General features: G+C 46.0%; 1 protein-coding gene across 4 annotated transcripts in view; it reads right to left on the reverse strand.

Moving 5' to 3' along the window:
• The window catches only part of SMPD1 (sphingomyelin phosphodiesterase 1), a 68,423-nt gene that overhangs the window by 5,366 nt on the left and 47,984 nt on the right, over positions 1-15,073 (reverse strand). For all 4 annotated transcript variants that reach the window (XM_086933717.1, XM_086933718.1, XM_086933720.1 and 1 more), the window contains exon 6: positions 13,213-13,358. In XM_086933717.1, coding sequence (XP_086789843.1) covers positions 13,213-13,358 — 146 coding nt within the window. The remainder of the gene's footprint in view (positions 1-13,212; positions 13,359-15,073) is intronic.

Genomic DNA, 15,073 nt, shown 5'->3' on the forward strand with positions numbered 1-15,073 from the left:
TAACTGGTTCCAGCTTAACAGCCTCAAGTGCAACTCAGATAAATCTGAGGTACTCTTCTTCGGCTGCCGGTCGGACCCAGATTGGCAGGAATGGTGGCCTGTCAACATGTTTCCTCCAGCAGGCTCCTCCCAGCTAGCCAAGATTCTGGGGATCAAGATCGATAATGGCCTGACATTGAGATCACAGATCCTGGCCTAACGGGTACATGCTTTGGCCTCCTCAGGATGCTCCGCAAGTTTCTTCCTCTGCTCCCGGAAGATCATAGGAAGATCACGGTTCAGGCCTTAATTGGCTCGAGACTGGACTATTCCAATGTCCTTTATCTCGGCTTGCCGGAGTATCTCTTGCAACGGCTGCAGGTGGTCCAGAACTCGGCAGCACGGGCCATTTTTGGCCTCTACGGGCGAGTTAGAACCTCGGGCCTCCTGCAGTCACTTCATTGGCTGCCTATCCGGAAGCGGATAGTTTTTAAGGCCTTGACCTTGGCCCACAAGGCTCTTCACGCTTCTGGAGCGAAATATCTCCAAAAGAGGCTAGCCTTCTACTGTCCTGCCCGATCCCTGAGATCCGAGTCTCTGTTCCTTGCCGTGGTCCCTCAAGTAAAAAGGGCACGCATTGGGGGGCGGTCTTTCAGGCTGTTGGCACCACAGCTCTGGAACACTCTGCCTGTGGCACTGCGTAGTACCTCCAATCTGCTGGCTTTCAGGAAGGGCCTTAAAACTTGGCTTTTTGCTCTTTAGATACGCTCTTTTCTTATGATTTCTGGTCCTTTTATTTTCCTTGTTGTGTTTTCTGCTACAGGTTTACAAGATTCATATAACATAACATAACATAACGTATGCATGGGTGAGGAGTTTGAAGTGGCATCTCTTTTGTACAGGGAGCAAGTGGAGGTCCTTTAGATGGTTAGAGATGTGAGAACTTGTGGTAAGGTCAAGGATGAGTTTGGCTGCGGTGTTCTGGATGATTTGAAGTCTTTGCATGAGCTTAGTGCATGCGGCTGTATAGAGTGCGTTGCCGTAGTCGAGTCGACTGGCGATGAGGGCTTGTGTGACTGTTTTCCTTGTGCTTGTGGGGAGCCATCTGAAGATCTCGCGGAGTAGGTGGGTCATGTGGAAGCAGGCAGAGGCGACAGTGTTTACCTGGCCTTTAATTGCGAGTTTGTTGTCCAGTATGATGCCTGGGTTGCACACATGGTCTTTGGTTAGGGGGGTGGGTCTGAGATCTAAGGGCAACTAGGAGTCATTCCAAAGGCTGAATTCCAGAACTTCGGTCTTGTCAGTGTTTAACTTGAGGCAGCTATGGCTCATCCATGTTGCGAAATTCTGAATGAATGTGTGGAAATTGCCTTTTGTCCGAGTGGGGTTCGCTGATAGTGAAAGGATAAGCTGGGTGGTGTCGGCATCAGAGACGATGCTGATGTGATGTGATCTCATGATGTCTGCAAGTGGGGCCATGTAGATATTGAAGAGGGTGGGGCTCAAGGAAGAGCCTTGTGGTACTCCGCAGATGATGTGTTTGGGGGGGCGAGGTGAACAGGGGGCAGTCAGACTTTCTAGGTACATGCTGTGTGGAAAGACTATCAACTTGAGTGTGTTACCCATGATTCCGATCTGGCGGAGTCTTTGGATAAGGCTGTGGTTGGAGACGGTGTTGAAGGATGCGGAGAGGGCTAGGAGGATGAGGGCGGCTGTCTGACCTCCGTCAAGTAGAGTTCATATGTCTCGGTGCTGTGATTGGCTCTGAAGCAAGCCCGACTGGCATGCATCAAGAAGATTGTGTCTTTCCAGGTGGCTGGTCAGTTGTTTGTTGATGGCATTCTCCAGGGCTTTGGCTTGGAGGGGAGGAGGGAGATTGGGCAGTAGTTCTGGAGATTGGTGGTACCTACAGATGGCTTCTTGAGGAGTGGCAGTCCTCTGCGTGATTCCAATCTTCTGGGAAAGTGCTGGAATTGATCAAGGTGTTCAGTATGGTGGTGAGCTGGGGGCCGATTTTGCTGTTTCCATGGTTGAAAATATTGTGTGAGTAGCGGTCGCGGGTGCTTGAGAGTGGATGGATTTTGTTAGGGTGGCGGTGGTAGGTGTGATGAGTTGGTCCCATCTGGAGAGTTGTAGGATGGCAGCTGTGTTGGGTGTGGGGTTGTCGGGGACGGCTGGCTGTGGTTCAAAGTTTTTGTGGATAGCGGCAATCGTGTTGTGGAAGTGGTTGGGAAGTTTGTCTCAGAGCTGTTGAGAGGGAAGGGTGTGGTCTCTTTGGCTGGGGGGGGGCAGGAGTACTCACTGAAGTTTAGTGGTTCAAAAGGAGGAGGTCACATCGATCATTTGAGAACTACACTGAGGTTCCAGGCAGCTGCCAGTGGAATCTTTGGAAGTATTACCCTCTTTAGACCCTCTAAGAGGGCTTTAATGGCTGGGATTCTAACCTGGGAGGACTGTTATCTGTATTGGAGTTACACTGCAAATGCTTTTAATTGTAAACATGTAGAAGTGTAGACAAGGACTGCCTTGTGTAAGTCTTGGAGGGAAGAAACAATGTCCTGTATGGAAACTCTAAATGCATCTAACTGTTTAGAAAAGCAGTAATGCCTTCACTTTTTCCAGTTTGTGGCATAGCATGCACGAGTAGTAGCATGCATGCTTCCCGCAGGATAACCATGCGTTCCACCGGAGAGTGAAGTAACCAAACTCTGGTGCCAAATCGTGAGGTCAGCTGTTTTGGATCTGGGTGCATGATTTGACTTTGATGCCGAGCGGATCTGATATCCCAGTGGTATGGATTATACCTGGAGAGGAGGCCAGTGTCTGGTCGCCACAAGCAATACCTGCGTAGTCAATTTTCTTGGACTCCTGGTCAGGCGGAGGAGCCTCTCTTGTGGCCTGGGCAAATGCCCTCTTATGGGACGTATAGACTACCAAGGAGTATAGAAGTATCTACCCCCTAAATTGAGTAATCCATAGCAGGATTGTGACTTTTAGCTTCACCACTTACAACACAGACATCATCTTCTGTCTCCTTTTCAAAACACTCTTCTTTAATGGCACACCGTAACTCCAATAATGCAATCTGTTCAATAGAGGGCACTAGTCTGAGCTTCCACGTGGTTGTAGCCCAAGATGTTACTTCAATAGGAGATTTTGTTTCTAAGATATCTGGGCCAGCACACACATCAGCCCAAGTATTACAAAACACTCCTGCCATACAAAAAGCCAGACCAGTTGCCTTTGCCAATGCTTCTTCTTTAATTGCATACCTCCTTTCTATTGTATTAATCTGTGCACACCTCAACATGTTTTCAAGCCTCTTGAGTTACTGGTGAGTGTAGGTATAAAATACATCATCATAAATAAACTCTCACTCATTCTTGTTCTCATGCATCCATTCGTCCACCGACTGATTCATTCTTACATTCACCCACACTAAAACATACAGACACGTGTAATGGGCACGTGCAAGGTCAATTTGAAATGAAAGTTGAAAAAAATAAAAGCTACTGTATACACGTGGCTGGCATCAGCTTGCAAGTGTGAATAAGAAAGAAAACATAGCATTAAGCACCCATCTTGTAATTGAAGAGTGTTTAATTGATATACAAGATCCAAGACAGCTGACATGTCCAAGATGGCTGTGTGGTGACCACATCCTTTGGGGCCACTGTTTCTCACACAGTGGTCCCAAAGGATGTGGTGCCTTGCAGATGACAGGAGTACCGAATTAATCTAGTGGCCCAGTAGCATTTTCTAGCGAGCTGCCTGTCACTCCCAAAACCATAAATAAATACATTAAAAAAGAGAAAAAAAAGGGGGAGCTATAAAAGGAGAACATGCAAAACTAAAGTGGATGATTCACTAGCCCTGGCAAGGAAGCACACTCTAATCCAAGCAGATGAATACATTGAATCAGGCAGCACGTCATCACTGAGAGGGCTACAGAGCCAGTGGCTGGAGTGGGCTGCCCCCCGCTCTATGCTCTTAGGGATGGAAATGAGTGTGAATGACACTCAAACAGACCATTGGCTGAAGAGGGCGGACTCTAAGCTCCTCCATCTGTACATATGTTTAAGTCGTTTTTATGAATCTCTTTATTGCATGATCCTGACAGAGAGCTAAAGCGGTCAGGCTCGAGCTTAAAGTACTTTAATAAACTAACTACTATATGCTATGCATAGAATTATAAACATGTATCAAATTACAATATATAACCAGTCCTGGGAGGCCTAACAAGGGTTCTCAAGTACAAATCCTCTACTCCCAGGCCTTGTCAGAGTGGGGTAACAAACATCAACACACTGTCCTACTGGAGTAATTGATAGATTCAATGTAACAAAAGTCCTGCGTACATCTTTTGACATAGTGTAATAACAAACCTACCCTTAAAGCCTTAGTGCCTTTAACATATGTCTCATACAATAAATGTCGGGCCTACATCCTGGTCTGAATCTTTGATACTAAACAGATCAGACGCGCAGAGGATATTTTATCATTGACTCGTTGCAATAACCAGCCCAGGCCTTCATGGACGTCAATTCACCAACATGCCAGCGGTAGCTGAAGTGACATCACACACCTTCTGACCTTCAAGTTCCCTCACACACATGCTTATGTACACACACACACACACACACATTCACACTTACACACACTCACCCGCAAACACGCACAGATGTAAAAGCATTTTTGTTTTTATTTTACTTACCTCAGTTACCAGGGAATGCCATAATCCAGCTATTTGTACTCCGTTTTTTTATGACACTAATGGCGAATAATGTTCATTATTCACTAACAGTGTAATAAAAACAAACTGAGACAAAATAAAGAGAGAGGAGCTACATCTGAAGGACGAGCTGCCACTGTGTTTCTGGCACTGTCAACCAACCAAACACCTCAATGAACTATAAAAGTGCACACTGCAAAGGCATGATAAATACATAGGAAAATGATAGCCAGGAATTACAACTCATGACAATGTGAGTACTTAAAACAATTACAATCATGATACATCGATTGCCAAAGTGCTACCACAATACTAAGACCAAAACAAAAGGGACAGAAACCTCAGGAAAAAAAGTCCATAGAAGTCGGCTCCGTAATGTCAAATGGATTAACCCTATTTTTTTCTAGTGTGGGCAGCTCAACACTATTCACCGAGATAGGGGAGATGCAAATGCGCACTTACAATGGTTAAGAATATAAAATTCTAAAACAATAGAACCCAAGTAGGTGTCATCATCGCAAGGATTTATTCGATTCATCAGGCAAATCATAAAAGCATATAATCAAATACACAGCAATTTAAAGGGGAGGTTCACTCAGAAGTATAAAATCAAACCTAATTACATTCCATATTCAGAAGATGTTTAAACCTTAAGCTCGACATCAACTTGCCATAAATAGAGCCAATAGAGCTTCTACTTCAAGAGTTTGTCAGAATGAGTCACCAAGACCAAAAACCCCTAGCCTACAATAGTATTCTGTGCGATTCCAGGTGCCAAAATACCTGGCTATATGCTTGAACGCAGTGTAATAATGATATACACTTAAAGACCTATTGGCTTGAACATCAACTTCTTTAAAAGCAATGTTAGGCCTTCTGGCTTTGTTGTAGTTTTTAATAATAAACAGATCAAATCTATGGATCTGACAACATTTCCCAATGAAACAATCAGGCCTGCTGCCTTTATTATAAGTGTGTCACGATGAAATAAAAGAAATCTGTTATACTATATGAAGCCTAAGCTTTCCCACAAAGCAACCATAAGGTTGCCTTTCATAACAAACAGATTCGGACCCAAACCATTGAACAAAACTTTTCCCAATGAACCAATCATGCCGACAGCTTTTGTCATTAGCTTGTCAAAAGAAGCAAATCTGGTGCAGCATACTCAGCATAGGCTTTCCTACAGGCAACAGTCATAACATTACAAACATGTACAAACCTAGAGCTGAGAAAATAATATTCAAGTCCTCCTAAGAGGCTTCAACAAAGATGATCACTATAGAAACAATCGACGCAGAATGCTTATAAGAAGGATACAAACACTCATATCCGTGCCTACTACAATGATCTGTGAGATGCCGTATCGCAAAACACCGATCTACAGCCTTTACCAAAGTGTAATAGCAACCCACCTTCACAGGCCTCTTGACTTTAACATGTTTTGCACTATAGAAACGTCAAAACTATTGTTTTTCCTGTAACTTTTCATCATAAGTCAAACCTCTGGCATCTGATAAAACGTTCCTCAATGAACCATACAGGGCTACAGCCTTAAATATTTACTTGTTGCCATAATCAATGCAGTAAGCTGCAAGATACCACTTTTGTTCTGATAACAATCCACCCTTACAGGCCTTGTGACTTGAACACATGCTTTTCACAATAAGGCAGGCCTTTTGCCTGCGTTGCAACTTTTCATAACAAGGGATCTGGCATCTGACAAACAGCATCATTGGATTGTCACCATAACCTGTTCAGGTTTAATGTACTGAGCATAAGCTTTCCAACAAGGCATAACATGTAATACAAGCTGAAGCACACAGCCCCTGCCCAATCAAATGCAACAGCTGGGGAAAAGAACATGTAGGAGGAGCCTAAGCCCCTGCCCAATCAGGTACCACAACTGAGGAAAGGAACGTGTAGGAGGAGCCTAAGCCCCTGCCCAATCAGATACCACAACTGTGGAAAGAAACATGTATGAGGAGCCTAAGTCCCTGCCCAATCAAATACCACAGCTGAGGAAAGGAACGTGTAGGAGGAGCCTAAGCCCCTGCCCAATCAAATACCACAGCTGAGGAAAGGAACGTGTAGGAGGAGCCTAAGTCCCTGCCCAATCAAATACCACAGCTGAGAAAAGGAACGTGTAGGAGGAGCCTAAGCCCCTGCCCAATCAGATACCACAGCTGAGGAAAGGAACGTGTAGGAGGAGCCTAAGTCCCTGCCCAATCAGATACCACAACTGAGGAAAGGAACGTGTAGGAGGAGCCTAAGCCCCCCCTTTCCAGGAGTTCTTCTTAAAGCTCTTTTTTTATTGCTCATATAAGGTCCTCGACAGATGCCCTGTCCAAACAGACCTACAAACAAGTCTTTGTTCTCATTTTGTTCTCATTACACCTGCTTTTGTGACGCAAAATCTGTCAACATGAAAGATATTATTTTAACTGCATTCCTTTTCTAGGGGGGAGGGGGGGGGGGTCGGATGAGGTCCTGCCACGGCAATAAAACAGAATCGACAGCTGTAAAAACAAGCATTTACAATGCAACGGTTTCGCCTTTGGAAATGTTAAAGCTATTTGCAATGTAAATGACAATGCCAATTATTTATCTGTTTTCAAAACCAACACATAAATACAAATGTTGTCATTTACAATGCCAATAACTCAAACTTTTCCAAAGGCGAAACCGTTGCATTGTAAATGCTTGTTGTTTTATGTTTCTTTTTATTTTGGTTCTTGTGTTTTTTTTCTGGGGGCCAGTTGATTACTATTATTTTTTAACTGGGTTTATGTAAGCAAACATGCATAGCAGTAGTGGCACCAAAGAAGGGGGAGCATGGTGTTCCATAACTTCACAATACATTTCAAGGGGCCAGTTGATTTAAGACTTACAGAACTCTAATTTTTTAGCACTTGAAGAGCTGCTTATGGCAGAGACAAGATGCCCCATGATCAGGAGACGTTTGTGATAAATATTGAGCTTCTTCACTTAATCGTCAACACTGGTGCTTATAGCACAAACTCGAACCAAAGGGATTGGAGCGCTTTTCATTGGCACACATTCATTTTTTGTAGGCATGGGAAGATTAAGGGATTTGCCCAGAAATACAGGATGTTGAGCCTTCGCCGGGACTCGAACCTGGTTCCCCAGCTCCAAAGGCAGCAGCTCCGGCCGTTATGCCACATCCTCGCACCGCTTGAAGGGTTTCATGTTTAGTAGTAGTTCTGTTATAAGTGGCGCGCATAGGAACAATGGACGAGGGACCAGGCACTTTTTTCACAATTTAACCACTGCATATCATGGATCTGCTAACGTGGTCTTTTGTCCATCCACAGTTCCTAAAATTAATAATAGCTGTGATAAATGTGCTGGGTTCTAAGTAAATTGTTATACATCGCCATTTGTACAGCGCCTTGTGCCATTCAGATGCCACTCAAGCCTTTTAATATATATTACCTTTTCATACGGTGCGGATATTTCCCTCCAAAGGTTACATACATACAGCTGTCTCGAATTATTGGTCATTAGCGCGGTTGCATATTTTGGTGGCCATTGGCACGCGCACCGAACCCCTGCCCACTTGCGCCTTCTAAGACACACACAGGCAGCATCGATTGGCCCAGCTGTTTGAAGCTGCCAGGCCCGGCTCCTCCAGCTGAGCGCTCTTTGTGAGCCCGGGCCTGTTGCCTAGCAACCGGCCTCCGCAGCTGCCATGCGTGGCAGGTCTGAGGGAAAGGAAGCACATGCTCGGGAGGCAGGGTGGGGCACCAGCGCGGTGCCATCCTGCAGCAAAAAATACACACTGCACCCACGACCAGGGACCATCAGCAAGCGGGCGCCTCGACTCCACGCAGCGCCCTCTGCCTCGCAAGGAATCAAAACCATCGGAAACAAAACCCAGCCAGCCCAGAGCACTGGTTTGGATTTAAAAATAGCCCTGTGAGTGGGAGAGAGCCAGGAAGCCGCAGCGTTTAAGGCTGCTTGCAGAACCGAAGGGTGTGCGGGAAATAAATCAATGGCGCTTGTCACTTCCAGCTGTCTCGAGCTTGGTAAACCGCGCGATGCTTCCCCCTCTGCCTTATACTCTGTGTTTCAAGAAATTAAAACTAGGGCAACAACTGTCTCGTCTGCCAATGAGGACGTGGGCTTAGCTCAGTGGGGTGGAAGGCGGGGGGTGTGGGTGTTAAACAGTTGAGCGTGATCTGCGTCGGACTAATGAGGAGGTGCAGTATAGAGGTGCCTATATGCCGCCGCGTAATTAAAGAGTGTTTATGTCAACAGTGTGCCACGGGCTGCGCGGGGACTGTATATTGTGGCACTGCGAGCAGCTCTGACGGGGATCCCTGGTGAGTGAATCCTACGGAAAGGGAGCCGGCAGGTCAAACACCTGCTGCCGCGATCTGGCCCGGGCCCGAGATCGAACCGGGAGATAAACGGCTCGGCTCGTCCACGGTAAATAAATAAATAAATCCCTAAAATGAGCACACTGAGAGGTGGATATAACTAAAGCTCCGGGCCGCGCTGTGATTGGCTGACGTCACGGGGGTGTCCCGGGCCGGCAGCCAATCACAGCGCGGCCCTGGAATGACATCACGGGGTGTCCCGGGCCAGCAGCCAATGGCAGCGCGGCCCGGGACAAAGGGGCGGGGCTTAAAAAAAGCACCAGAAACGCCCCCGAATCGCGTTTTCGAGAGAAAACGCGATTGACAGCCTCTGCCTCCCAATGGCTAGCCTCCATTTTGGAGCTAGCCAATTGGAAACAGAGGCTGTCCTAACCTCACTATTAAAAACAACAGATTTCGATCTGGGAGGGGCTTCGCCCCTCGCCAGGTTACGAAACCTAAAAATATACTTATTCCCTGTCAGAGATAGGCTGGTACTGCATCGCAATCCTGAGGGTGACGTGCCATGGCGAATATTCTTTTATTGCTACTGGTTTATTCCCCATGGCCCAGATGAATCCCTTGTCAAGTGTTTTTTTATTGCCGACGGTTTTCTTACCCATGGAGTATAATATATTACCTTGTCAACTGTTTTATTACCCATAGCCCAGAATAATGGCGCCATGTGCTTTCAGCTGTTAAATATGTGGGTCCCTGCTGACTTCTGCAATTCTTTGTCCAATAAAATTCTATTTACCTGCTTGGGATTCAATTTTCAGATGTACAGCATCCCGCGATGATTTGCATTGAGGCCACGCCACCTTTAGAGCCCGCCTCCTCCGTGTCCCAAACACCGCCCCCCCCCCCCCCCCCCCCTCTCACTTGAAGCACGGCACTGGCGAACGAGATACAGTCGGGGCTTCCCAGGAAAGCCTCGGAGTTCCTCTTTCAGCAGGCGCTAGTTTCATTTATTGCAGTCTTCTGCCACCTTGTGGCTGGGCCGGGAACAAGCTTTGCCAAACTTCAACATTACATGTCTGACCAGTAAATCATGGTGATACAGACATGCATCTCTGAAGTGGGGGCATATTTACAAGATAATGACGAGGCAGTGAAAGCCATCTTGGTGTGCCGAGCTGCGTCATTAGGAAAGTGCAGGAATGCGTCGTATTTAAACAATACATACATCCCGGTGCTTTCCTCTGCCTGGTGCACAGCACTGGCGTAACGAACCTTGAGGGGCCTCCCTGCAAGGCAGCTCGGCCCCCCCTCCGGGCTTAATCAGGAGCCCTGCAGCTGTGCTGTGCTGATGGGGGCCCCTGGAGCTCGAGGCCCCCCCCCCGCCCCCGCACCGCAGGGGCTGCGGGGGCCTGTGTTACGCTCCTGGTGCACAGTAAGCTGCCTAGCGCCAACACAGGGATCCTGGCGCCATGGTACAGAGGTGTCTGCCTTCAGGGATGATTGTTTTTTTTGCAGGAAGGTGTCCTTCCTGCACAAAAACAATCATTGATGTCAATGTCCTACTTCATTGTGTGCGGCAGAATGCAGTACACAGAAAGAGGGAGAAATGAGGAGAACTAAAGGTATTTTATCTCGTTGCGCCATTTTTACGCCTCCAGGTGTTAGAATCTAATGCTTTCCCAGGTTTACAAATCTTTGTTAATCTGGGAATGCATCATATTCCATGGGTGCTGCAGGGAACACCGGTAGCAAAACCCATGGAACGCCCCTATCCCACAGAGTAATGCATGAAGGGGTACCACATATATACAAGGCCATGAAAAGCCAGGCAGGGTGACTTTGCGTGGCCTTGTAAATATGGGTCGGCACACTGAGCCACTGGAGCGTCAAAAAAACATGACGCCCGGTGGTGTTAGGGGCTTGTAAATATGCCCCTTGGTTTGGTTTCATTAAAATCACAGAAATGTTACTAGAAAATATATGTTTTCTACTTTGGTTGTATTATTAGTCTAGTAGAGATTTGGCTTCACACCGGACAGCAACAAGTCCCATCAGCCTTATATAGAAGGTCACTACAGGGCCACACTAGGGACACTATTTGTTATAAATCAATATGGACAGTAAAACTGGTTGCTCCTTAACCATACTATATTACCTAAAGCAGGGCGCTGTATCACTATTTTATCAGACACAGAACACTGGACCTGGGACCAGATTACTACAGAGTATCTCCCTTGGAGTGATCCAGGTCTGGAGATAATCCAAAAGACGTGTACAAAAAAGTTTCCCCTGGCATCTAAAAGGGCATTTTGCCAGCAATTCTGATGTGAAGTCCTAGCAAAAGTTGCAAATTTAAAGATGCTCGTTTTGTACTGTGCGCTCTCTCGGTCAAATACAAACTCGTCAACTCTGGTGGCTCAGAGCCCAACAGCAGAGAACACAATAAAAACCAGCACCAAAAAAGGTCATCAACCAAAAACCCAAGACCAACACAACACGGATTCCACCCTATCTGATGTGGTTTAAAGTGACAGCCCTGGATGGCAACTCAGAACTGGAGAGTTGATGTCTAATGAGGGCACTGTATGGTTTGAGACCATTTAGGGACCTTTCTGTTCTTCCAAGGGGGCGATGTAGTGCGTCAGCATCCACCAGCGTGTCACCTGGGGCATCAAATATTAGGGGCCTTGTGCAAAAGTGCCTCGATAACAATAGGTATTCATATCCAGAATCAGGATCCCTGGGCTGTTCTCCTTCCTCTCAACCAGATAAGATTTGTGCGGGGTCAACATTCCCTCAGAACTGGCGTCACCGACTGGATTCCAAAATGCGCCAGAACTAGCTGCAAACTGGACGCTAGCATGAGGGGCGTTGGAAGCAGATTTCATAACTAATGAATCAGTAAATTAGTCAACATGAAAGAGATGCACAAGTAAAGTTTGTACTGTGTCTAGTATATACTCAAGGTGACATGAGTGGGTCTAGTCGAGTTTCAGTTGCACTTTCAATTGCATGCGCAGAGTTAGACGGAGTTATGTTTTCTCTTTCTCTGCCTGTGCACAAAGAGCCTCAGATGTTACATTCAGTATTTCACTAATTGTAATTCAGTATTTCATTAACTGTACAAAAAATAGTTCGCTTCATGGTCCTGCTTGCCCTGTATCAATTAAACGTTTCTCGTGTGTGTTTGTAATGTTGCTGTGGGAAGGAAAGCACACCTCTACATTTAACTGAAGGCCGCTTCCTTTGGCCGAATGGAGGTGTTGCTTTTATTTTGGATGTGCTTTTCTGTTGTATGGAATAATACAGGATTATTTAATAGATGTAGAGCAAACGCCATTATACCATGTGATGTGTTTTCTGTTTTATTATTGTATAGTTTAATATACCTTTGACGTCGCGCCACACTGGCTGTACGATTTCTCTGTATAAAAACATATAAAATCTCTTCCCTGTTTGAGAGAGGAGAAAGGCTCCTTCCCGGTCTCCTTAGAGAGCAGACTCCGCATTAGTCCTTTTATCCACGTTAGTCTTTTTTATCAATCTAAACTTAGAATACTTTCATGTTTCTTCTCTCCTACAAGTGCTCTTTGACTCTTATTCTGCTTCACATGACCCAATTCAAAGCTTAGGATCAGCTTCCACTGCCAATGATATTTTACATATATTTGCATTATGAACATTTTGATTTGAATAACTAACCATATATATTTTGTTTTCTGTAATGATTCTTAAATTTTAAATAAACTTTCATGGTTTGTGCTTTAAACTTTGTCTAGTTTAAATTCTTCAATGTGCATTCTCTGGGTGAAATTTTGTATATTATTGTTCCTAGTTCTCTGGTCTTTAAAAACTCACACATAGCCCTGATCCACCAATCAGCCCTTTTGATGTCAAAAACATCATCAACAGGGCCAATAAGTATAAATAACTGTAATAGCTCTGGTATTGCACAGACAATTGGATTGTCTTTCAGTGCTCATTTGACCCAGGCTTTTTAATATAGCAATAAAGTTGAAAAATAAATAATTAAATATTCAAACAAAATCATATATTTACTACTAGCATTGCTATATTACTACTTGTCGTCAAAGTAAAAGAATCAGTACCTGCAATAAGGAGCATTTTGTTCACCTCGTGGGGTGTTTGGTCACTCACCTGGGTTCAGGTTGATGTACGTGGTGACACTTGGAGCTATAAAGGCCACGGACACCGGGCGGGACAGCGTCTCCTCGTCATAGAACAATTCAAACTCATCCACATGTGTGTGCCCGAAGAACTGGGCAGCGATGGTGCTCTCGTACCTGTGGAGTAAGAGGAGGGGCATTATGACAGCTGATCTTGTGAGTCAAGGCGCTATTCCACCACCATCTCAAGCGACCACTCCTTGCCTGCCTATTCACCTTCAAAGTGTTCCTCTCACTCCAAACAAGCTCATATCACCAGCTTAACCCCCAAATGTTTTGGTATCTCACAAGGAAACCTGACTGTATGCACGTTACAAGCCAACCCAGGCACGCCTAGAATTTTTTTTCTTGCTTTCTGGCCTGTCGCAGTGCCTGGTTCTTTCTGCTCTGACAACCTACCACTCACATATATAGATGTCTGCTCCATTCTTGCTCACCTGTCTGGCTGTCTGCTGCATTCTCCTATCTTGCTGACCACCCCCAGGCCTCCTTTCCTCTCCTCCCTTGCAAATTTGCCTCAAATCCTGGTCTTTTCTGCTCCATTCTCCTGCTCTTTTGCTCACCTGTCTTGTTGTGTGGGCCATCAGCGTCAGCCACGGTTCCACATTTCTTTGCAGTGCTGATCATTCTGCTCCCACCTCCTTTCATCTATTGCACATCTCTCCAGAACACTTCTTATTACCTTACGGTTGCAATCTGCTTCTGCTTACAGACAGGCTTCTTGTTCCCAACAATGGTATTTTGCTCACTCAATTTGCGTGCCCCGACAATGGCATTAGTCTTTCGCCACCTAAAAGTTGCTGTCTGTTCTCTTCCTTCTGAAACCTTTAGTGCCAGTACTTATGGGCCTCACTTTTTGATGCTTCCTTTCTACTCGCCCCTAAATATTGGCTAACACACCCTTAAGAGGCAACAACTCCCAGTGTCATAGTTTATACCTTTCCTTCCCCAGAACCCTCAGACAGCAGATCTTCAACTTCACCTGGATGCAAAGCTTCCCAGGTGCCACAGACACTAGAGCATCGCCTGCTACTGATCTCAGGCAATACCCCCTTATTCCCACATCCATCTTCTGTCTGAGACCCTCAGTCTTCCATAGCGATATCAAACTCTCACAATCGCTTTGCGATAGGACTTTCACATTCATCCCTTTTACAGACATTAACCCTGAACTTGGGTCACCGCCTCAATACAACCAGCCAACCGCTCCCTTCACCTGGCCAACTATTCCTCTACCCTTCACCCAGCGGTTCCTCAGCCCTCCATTGGTGATCTTGTGACCTTTGCCTATTCTGCAAGATATAATGTCACACAGCCCTCTGCCTAGTCCTCCACTCAGCTGTCCACCAAGCCCACCACCTAGGAGCACCCATTGATCTCTGCATCTAGCTCCAACACAGACCTCCAGCTAGGCCACCACACAGGTGATCCATTCATTCCTCTATGTATCCCGACATGTATTCCACCACCCAGCCCATGGCCTCACCAGCAGTCCACAAGCCCCCCACCTGGGACCACCTATTTATCTCTCCATCTAATTCGGACACAGACATCCACCAGGACCTCAAGCTAAGCCACCATCAGGACCTCCATCTACCCTTCACTTATCCCTTCACGTAGTCCATCACCAAGCCCGTGACCTAGGACCAAGATTTATCTCCATCTACCTCTGACATTTACCTCCAGCTAAGCAACCACCAGGACCTCCATTCAACCATCTACTTATTACTGCCCTCCAAAGCGAAGCCCACCTGTGAACTGCTCCTCCTACTCTTTGTAAGTTCTCTGTTTCCAGACGCGCACATGCCACCTCCACTCACGGAATCCATTTC

Source organism: Lissotriton vulgaris, chromosome 8 (genome assembly GCF_964263255.1).
Source record: "Lissotriton vulgaris chromosome 8, aLisVul1.2, whole genome shotgun sequence".
Lineage (NCBI taxonomy): Eukaryota > Metazoa > Chordata > Amphibia > Caudata > Salamandridae > Lissotriton > Lissotriton vulgaris.